Raw genomic sequence first — 9,475 nt, 5'->3', positions numbered from 1 at the left:
GGCTAACTTTTTGCATTTTTAGTAGAGACGGGGTTTCACCGTGTTAGCCAGGATGGTCTCGATCTCCTGACCTCGTGATCCACCCGCCTGGGTCTCCCAAAGTGCTGGGATTACAGGCGTGAGCCACCGTGCCCGGCCGAAAACCACACATTTTATGTTCTCACTAGTAGGTGGGAGCTAAACTATGAAGATGCAAAGGCATAAGAATGACGCAATAGACTTCGGGGACTCGGGCAAAGGGTGGGAAGGGGGTGAGGGATAAAAAACTATAAATCGTGTTCAGTGTATACTGCTTGGGTGATGGATGCACCAAAATCTCACAGATCACCACTAAAGAACTTACTCGTGTAACCAAATACCACCTTTTCCTAAAAAAACCATGGAAATAATAAATACATAAATACAATTTAGATAAATGTTGCCAAATTGCCTTGCACCTTGTTGCAACAATTTATACCTCTACCAACAGTGTATGAGAGTGTTTGTTTTCCCATAAAGTGTATCATCCAACTTTTGGAGCCATGCCATTCTGAGAGAAAAAAAATCTCCTTGGTTTTTAGCTTGCATTTATTTAATGAATGTGAGGGTGAGCATCTTTTCAAATCTATGTATACCACTTGTATTTTTCTGTGAGCCACCTGTAATTTGTCTATATTTTAGATTTTCTTTTTATATTAATTTGTAATTAAGTTTTATGTAGTAGAGAAGTTAGCCTTTAGTTTGTCAAATGTGCTATAAAGTTTATTTATTTGCTTATCTGTCAGAGATGATTCTGTTTTTTCAAATGTAGTGGAACTTGTTCCTCTCTTTATGTTTTCTGGGTAGGCCTTCCCTAGTGTAAAAAAATATATATCCACCTATGTTTTCTTCTGGTGCATCATTTATAGTTTCAGTTTTTAATCTTCAAATCTTTCTTCCATATCAATTTATTATTTTCTTAATGATGATTGTCTCACTATCTCAAATACAATAATAACCTATCTTTTTCCCTTTACAAAAAATACCTTATTTATCATGTAATAAATTTTCATATACATTTTGGTTCATTTTTAATTCTTCAGTTTTGTGACACATTTGAATAAATGGACAGGGTTAATCTCCATTTTATCTCTTTATCAGATTTTCCCTGACTACCTTCACTTAATTATTTTCCCAGATGTTTAGATTAATTTAGTAAAATTATCAAAAAGAAAAATTCTGTTGGTACTTTATTTTGTAATCACATTCAGCTTATAGATAATTAATGACATAATTGACATCTTTATATTATTGTATTTCTTCCTAATTTCCTTTGTTATCCAATTTAGGCTCTGTGTTGTGGGATTAGAATCATTCCCTTGGATACTGTATTAGCATCCTAGTGCTGTTATAACTAATGACCAGAGACTTAGTGTCTTAAACAACTCAGATTTATCATCTTATAGTTCTGGAGGCCAGAAGTCTGAAATGGGTCTTGCTGGGCTAAAATTGAGGTGTCAGCTTTCTTTCTGGAGGCCCCTTGGGAAGAATTTGTCCCTTTGACTTTTCTAGCTTTTAGAGGCCATCTGCATTCCTTGGCTTATGGCCCCTTTCTCCATCTTTGAAGCCAGCAGCATTGCATCTCTCTGACCATACTTCCATAGTCACATCTCTCCCTGATTACAGTTGGAAGAGTTTCTGCACTTTAAAGTACCCATGTGATTAGTTTGAGCCCACCTAGACAATCCAGGATAATCTCCCTATCTCAAGGACCTTAACTCATCACATTTGCAAAGTTTCTTTTGGCCTGTGAGGTGTCATCTTCACAAGTTCCAGGGATGAGGATGTGGCCATCTTTGGGGGTCCATTATTTTGCCTACTACAGATATATTTTCAACTGCCATGTCTCTCTTCACCTTCATTGAATTGAACTAGAAAAATCCTAACTCAAAAGAGGATATTTGGATTAACTAAGGCTGGGGAATTGAAAGTCCAAAATGATGTATTTAGCTTAACAGTGTTTAGCGACCAGGATGTTTATTTTTCATTTAAAATTCCCAGTTACTAACCTCAAACGGACCTTTTGACCTGTCCTGCAATCCTGTGACATTGCTGGCCCGTTAGCTGCCTTCTCTTCCACTCCTCTCCTCTTTCCTCAAACCTCCAGGACCTCTTCTCCATCCTCACTCCTAGTGGATTAAATTGCTTCCTATTTTGTTGGATGCTGAGAAGCAATCTGGAGTAAAATCCCACATGCACTCCCACCATCTTCTAACTTACTTGCATCAGTGTCCATATAACTAATGTCCATCTATCATTATAGTGTAAAAGAAGGTCAAACCCTCCACTTGTACGCTGGATCCCACCCCTGTGGTCCACTCTAGGAAATGACCCAGTAATTTCTCAACGTCCCCATCCTCATTTCTTTCCTCTCTATAGTAAATTCTGGCAGCTGATGATTATGTTATAATAGCATTCATTTGAACCCTGGAAGCACCAGACTCACAGGAGAGGGTTCTGCAAATAGATAACCACAAATAAATCCCTGTGATCATCCTAATGTGACAGAGAACAGAAATGTGAGCTTGACTATGTGTCCATTTTCATTGTATCATGATTTTCATTATATCCTATTAGGCTTGACATCATTTCTTTAGGCGTTAGGTCCTGGCTACAGTATTTATCTTCCTGTGAAAGTTATTCACACAGTGAATCTGATCCTGTTTAGAACCTCCATTTGAAGATGTGCATGGGGACCAAGTGGCCAAATTTAGACCAAAGCTACTGTCATAGAGCTTGCCACCAGCCACATATTCCAAGGATCTCAGTAAATATTTGATGTCTATATTCATATACCCAATTCAGTAGCTTCAGAAACCCTCAAGTGATGTCTGTTTCTTTCACCAGGCACACAATTTCCTTCTCATCTATAAATAAGAAAATTATTTGTAAATCATTAGTTCCTATTTTGACAGAAAATATGAAAATAACTGCTGTGGCCTAGGAATATCTTCAAACATCTCGATAGCACAAATCTTTCCCTGGATGTGCGGATAACCACACAGCCTCAGAAATAATCAATGGAGACAAAGCCTCTAGTAGACAAGTTTTATAAAATTGTTTTTGGTAAAGGTTATTTGTTTAGTGGACTCTCTAAAAAGCAGGAACAAAGAGAAAAATCAACTGGATTTAAAAACAAAGCCACAGAGAACATCTGTTCCCTGATATCTTATCTGATGCTCATTCAATCCAAGTTTCAAAAAATTGTCAAAGTCATCATTCCCTTCACTACAAATTAAGTTTGCTAACAATATTGCCATATTTTTTTTTCCCCGAGGAATGAAAAGAATGTCCGTGCTCATTAAAGGGAGACAAAACTCTTGGCCCGGGCACCGCATGGGTCACTTTGTGAGTTAAGTTGGAGGGAGAACAGGCCTCATCTCCACCCTACAACCAAACCAATACCAGGTAAGGCAGGAGGGCCTTTCTTAAGGAGAAGAGCGACATGGCCTAACAGTCACTAGTATTCATTTTTCACAATTGCCTAAGTGATTTTCTTCTTATTTGAGCTGAGAGTCTCTATGTGTGAGATTAGCATGAAAAAATAAAACAGGGTGGGGATTTCCTCTTGGAAAGAACATGCTGTGGTTGTGGTAGTGAACAAAGTGTGACAAGAAAGCCAAAGGTGCAAGGCATATGCCAGTAAAATATGCATGTCTTGTCAGCCCATTGGCCTTGCCTATCTCTCTCCTCTGAACTCTGTCATGACCTCCAATGGAGTCTCAGGTTCCTGCTTCAAGAAAAAACATGGCCCTAAGACTCACTATCCAAAGAAAAACTCTCATCAGCATTTTTGTGCTACTCTTTCTAGTCAAAGAACTGAGCCTCCTACTGCAGAGGCAAGTTGCCCAAGTTCACATATGTGAGGAGTGACAGGATGAGTTCACAAGTCCTAGTCTTTATACCTCCAAGCCAGCATTCTTTCTGTTAGCCACAGCTGAGCCAAGAGAACTCCACCACTGGCACTGTGGGTGACAGAACGTGAACATATGTGTGTACAGCAAGGTAGGTCAACTTCAGCACATGGGGCCTGATAATTTTTGTTGCAAGGGGCTGTCCTATTTATTATAGGGCGTTGGGCAGCATCCTCAGGCTTTTCCCACTAGATGCTAGGAGGATCCATCCCCTAAGCTGCGACAACCAAAAATATATGCAGACATTGCCAGATGTCCCCAAGGCATGGGGGGCAAAATCAATCCTGCTTGAGAACCACATATTTGTGTGTATATGTGTATATGTATATATGCATATATGTTGTGTGTGTGTATATATATATGAACTATTTATGAATAAATGTTCATGAAGCATCCCCTCCACCTCCTCCAAAAGAAAGCAAAGTATAAGAGAAGTTTTGCAGATACCAAAATCCTCTGTGGAAATATTCTAGCTTCTAGAAGCTTCCTATCCCTCTTCTGCTGTCCTTTAAGTTTCGGGCACACTGCCCAATGTTGTTCTTCATGGCAGATTTACTCTATGTGTATAATATCATAGTTTTTCATTCTGTCTCAAAGTAGCTGTCTGCTACATACTAATACAAATTAAAAAGGGCCTTTATAGGCCAGGTGCAGTGGCTCATGCCTGTAATCCCAACACAGCACTTTGGGAGGCTGAGGCAGGCGGATCACAAGGTCAAGGGATTGAGACCATCCTGGCCAACATGGTGAAAGCCCATCTCTACTAAAAACACAAAAATTAGCTGAGCGTGGTGGTGTGCACCTGTAATCCCAGCTACTCGGGAGGCTGAGGTAGGAGAATCACTTGAACCCAGGAGGTGGAGGTTGCAGTGAGCCAAGGTCGTGCTACTGCACTCCAGCCTGGCAACAGAGTGAGACTCCATCCCAAAAAAAAAAAAAAAAAAAAGGGCGGGCCTTTATAGACAATAGTAAACATACAGAGACAAAGTTTTATGGTTTCAAGGAATTCAAGTACATGTGTCTCATCTTTAGTGGAATCAGGATCTGTTTAAAAAACAAACGTCAGCCAATCAGGTGTGCACTGGCTCCAGTGCAACACAGAACACACCAGCCGAAAAACTGGCTAAAAAGGAGTTAACTTCAGTAAAATCCCTGATTCCAAGTTGGCATAGGGTCAAATGACAAGTTTAACTGAGTGTTAAGGCATTCTTTTCAAATGGGTTATTTTAAAACCAGACTGAGGTATTCACAGCTTTTCTTCTGACCCTTTAAGATGACCTTTCTGAAAATTATTTTTAATTGGTTGTTCTGAATCCATATAGACTGTTGATATACATACAGCTTTCCTTTGTAATGCTCCAAGTTGACCTTCCCTTTAAATAAACATATTAGCTGACATGCAAATTGTCCCTCTTGAACATGTCCTTCAAATGGACACTAATGCCAGCCAACAACCAAGAAGCTGTAGTTTCCTTCCTGTGTGAATATTAGGTGTGAGAAGAGTTCACAGCTCATGGCTTTGGCAGAGCCAATATTTGACTTGCAGTGTTCCCTGGCAGAAAGGCAGATGAGGCCTTACCTTTGGGAATGGTGATCTGACAGCTCAGGTCACAGTCCTGTTGCAACTGATAAAAAGCCACTTCCTGCAGCCGGGCCCTCTCCAGCTCTGAGAGACTCTGGATGGGGACTGACCTCAGCCGTACGCTGCGGCCTGACATGCTGTTCCAGGTGAAATCACCCTGTAGGCCAAAGAAAAAAAAAATCAAGAGTTACAGAGTTCACCTACCTCTCACAAATCTCATCCTCTTTTAGTAATAAAGTCAAGCAAACCACCTTTGTGTTCCAAAATTGGGTCTCAATTCCCAAAGTCAAATCCTCTTTTATTTCACTATGGATTTTCTCAGTTAATTGCAAATGTCAAAATCTCAAGTATCTGCTGGGTCACATGATCTCATCTTATTATGCATATAGGCCTAAGGAAACTATGTAGAAAGATACTGAGAGGGTCCTACTTCTTCCTTTTTATGGGAACACAGGGGAACTTTTAACTTTTGTGAAATACTGTGCTGCTGCTAATTGCCATCATGCACATCAGATATAGGGGGATGAGTGTGTATTGAGAGCCTGCCGTGTGCCAGTGGCTGCATCAAGGGCATTTTTAAAAATTGACAAATAAAAATGGTACATATTCATGGGGCACTTGGTGATATTTCTATACATACGGTTATTAGATATGTATTTCTAATAATTAGTAACTAATATCAAACATTTATTATTTCTTTGGTTGCTAACATTCAATATCCTCCTTCTAGCTATTTGAGATTATGTATTGCTGTTAACTATTGTCAAGGGCTTTTTAGTTAATCCCTCCAACAACCTTATGAAGTGGTTAACATTTTTTACCTATCTCATGTAAAATTTAATAATATAATCTAGTATATATATGACAATATATTATAATAGATAGTACAGTTTATACTTATGGTATATTACATGAATAGTATAGTGACATATAGTATCTATACATGTAGTCATATAATATAGATGATGAAACTGAGGCTTGAGGAGGTTAAGTAATTCTCCCCAAATCATAAAACTTACAAGATTTGGAATGAGGACTCAAGCTAAGAATGTAGGGCTTTAAACTCTATGCTAATATTGTAACCATTGAGGTTCTATTTATATACTCTCATGAGTTATTTTGAACACAATAAGCTTAGAGATATGATCAATAGGAAGACGTTTAGTATTTATAGAGACATTTGATACTAAAGTACTCCACATCAAAGAGTCAAAGATTCTGACAATCTTAAAAGTGTACTCATGGGTACACATGCACACCCTTGCAGCCCACTGAGGGTGAATGGCTCCACCCTCAATGCAGACAGTGGGAAAGTCATGCCCAAAGAAAAAGTACTTTACAATCCTCTGAAGCCCAGTGTCTCCTTACTAAAGAAGACTTCCTGTGAATCTCATATATAAGTCATGCTGCAACAGCTTTGAAGAGGCAGCTACTGTTGCTCAATGATCAAGAAAAGAAAAGTTCTATTGGGGAAGGAGAGGTGCTGGCCCACGCAGGGACTCACTGCAATAAATGGAACACTTACAGAATCCCATAAGACTTCACCATCTTAAAGAAGTCACTCGCCTGGGCGCGGTGGCTCATGCCTGTAATCCCAGCACTTCGGGAGGCTGAGGTGGGTGGATCACTTGAGGTCAGGAGTTTGAGACCAGCCTGGCCAACATGGCAAAATCCCGTCTCTACTAAAAATACAAAATTAACCGGGCATGGTGGTGCATGCCTATAGTCCCAGCTACTTGGGAGGCCGAGGCAGGAGAATCGCTTCAACCTGGGAGGCAGAGGTTGCAGTGAGCCAAGACTGCACCACTGCATTCCAGCCTGGGCAACAAGAACAAAACTCTGTCTTAAAAAAAAAAAAAAAAAAAAAAAGAAGTCACTCACCTTAAAGAAGGGAGACAGAAAGACTGGTCCCAGCAACAAAGTGCCATAGCACTTTGTTTCACACTGGTAGCAAATTCCTGCCTAGTGTATTCATTCCAAAAGTGAATGGCACTATGTTAATTCTTTGATATTTTCCCTGTTTATCTGGGATTTCATTCATTCATTTAATATATGAGTATATTATACTCTGGTAGGGGCAGCAAATGAACGGGGTAAGTAAAAGGAATGGTGTGTTAAATAATGATAACTGTTAGGGAGAAGAAAAAGGCAAAGAAGAGGAAGTAGAAGAAAGGAATTTGCAGTTTTAGAGACAGCAGTCAGGAAAGACATCACTGAGAAGGTAAAATTTGAGCAAGTGCTAAAAGAAGTTATGGCTTTTAGTTTCTTTGCCTTGACGTGTATGAATTACATCCAGTGGATAATGAAGAAGACTAGCAGGAACCCAGGAGGAGCTCAGGGAGCGTGATGCAGGAGGGGATGTGGGGAGAGGAGTGAGTGAGCAAATCTAGTCAAAGTGAGGAGGCTGCAGTCACATTCAGTGAACAGAAGAAAATTCTTCTGGGGCCAGTGTATTTTGAATTTTTTCTTTCTTTTTTCTTTTTTTTTTCTTTTGGTATAACCAGACTAACAATAAATAGGACATGTAGATATTATGGTTGGGGACTCAGGCCTTGGGTGTAACCCTCACTCACCCTCTAAGCTTAGAGTACAAGGAACACTATTGGGGAATTTTTTTTATTATTATTTTCTCCCAGATAGAAAGTCCCCAGATGAGTTTATAAATTTTAGATACGAAGCTTAGGTACCTAAGGGAGCTGATTGCTATTTGAAGTGTCAAAGCAGAATTACATACCTATTCTTTAAAAGCATTTAAAGATGTGACCTCCAATGGGCTTAATTATCTGTAGTAGGGGTTTGACAATCTTTTTCTGTAAAGACCACATAGAAAATATATCAGGCTTTGTGAGCCATGTGATCTCTGTTACAACTACTCAACTCTGGCTTGGTGGCATGAAAGCAGCCACATATAATTTATAAATCGGTGAGTGTGGCCATATTCCAATAAAACTTTATTTACAAAAACAGCAGGCTGGTTTTGGCTGGCGGGCTAGAGTTTCCCAACCTGTGAACTACAGCTTATGACTGAAATCAACTAATTCCTATAAGGGACATTTTGTTCTTATTTACTAAGTCCTTCTGGTTAATTAATTCAAACAATATTTAATAAGCACAGATGAGATGCTAAGCTCTGTGGTAGGCTTGGGACTATTAAGATGACAACACAATCCTTGTCCTCAGAGTTAACCTTCAGGTAGGAAGAACACAAGCAATCCATAAAACACAGAGATTGTGATACTAGAAATAGGTACTAAATGCAATGAATGCCTAGGAGAGAAGGCTTTGTTATCTATCTGGAGGATCAAGGAAAGCTTTATAGAGAAGGTAGTGTTTCAGTGGAGGCTTGAAAGTTGAGTAAGAGGGGGCAGGGTTCGCCCAGTAGCAATGCAACTTTAGCAGCAGGTGCCAAGGCAAATGAGTTTGAGAAAACAGGCTTGTTCAGGGAATTATAAGGCTAGAAGGAGGAAAATGGCAAGAGGTGAAGCCAAGCAGAAGTCAGGGCCAGATTCTGTAGGGCTGTCTCTGTTGGCAATGCAAACTAGATTAGAGTTTCCTCCATAGGTGATGGCTAGTCATTCAGGAACTTTGAGCTAGAGAGGAACATGAGAAAATTTGAATTATAGGGAAGATGACCGGAAACAAGTTTCCTAAGGAATTAAAGGGGAGAGCAAGTCAAAGATGTGGGGATGAGAAAAGACTCTGTGCTAAGTAGGATGCTGATTCCAATTTGAACAGACACGGGAGACACTTAGAACCACATAGATGCTGGAGAATAAACTGGATGCAGTGAGGGGAAGAGAAGGAGTAATCTAGCATGACTCTTGAGTTTCTAGTTTCAGCAACTGGGCAGATAGTAACACTAATCACCAAGATGGGGAATGGCAGAGAGAATTAGGTTTGCAGGGGGAGAAGGAAGATCACCCAGTTTTGGACATGGTGAAAATGGTATTTTCTTTTGAAA

General features: G+C 39.8%; 1 protein-coding gene across 3 annotated transcripts in view; it reads right to left on the bottom strand.

The window, feature by feature from the left end:
• Nucleotides 1-9,475, bottom strand: part of ARHGAP6 (Rho GTPase activating protein 6) — a 546,871-nt gene that overhangs the window by 121,358 nt on the left and 416,038 nt on the right. For all 3 annotated transcript variants that reach the window (XM_011950883.1, XM_011950884.1, XM_011950885.1), the window contains exon 2: nucleotides 5,512-5,671. In XM_011950883.1, the coding sequence (XP_011806273.1) occupies nucleotides 5,512-5,671 (160 nt within the window). The remainder of the gene's footprint in view (nucleotides 1-5,511; nucleotides 5,672-9,475) is intronic.

This window comes from Colobus angolensis, unplaced genomic scaffold (genome assembly GCF_000951035.1).
Source record: "Colobus angolensis palliatus isolate OR3802 unplaced genomic scaffold, Cang.pa_1.0 Scaffold310, whole genome shotgun sequence".
Taxonomy (NCBI): Eukaryota; Metazoa; Chordata; class Mammalia; order Primates; family Cercopithecidae; genus Colobus; species Colobus angolensis.
This window is presented reverse-complemented; position numbering and strand designations above follow the sequence as displayed.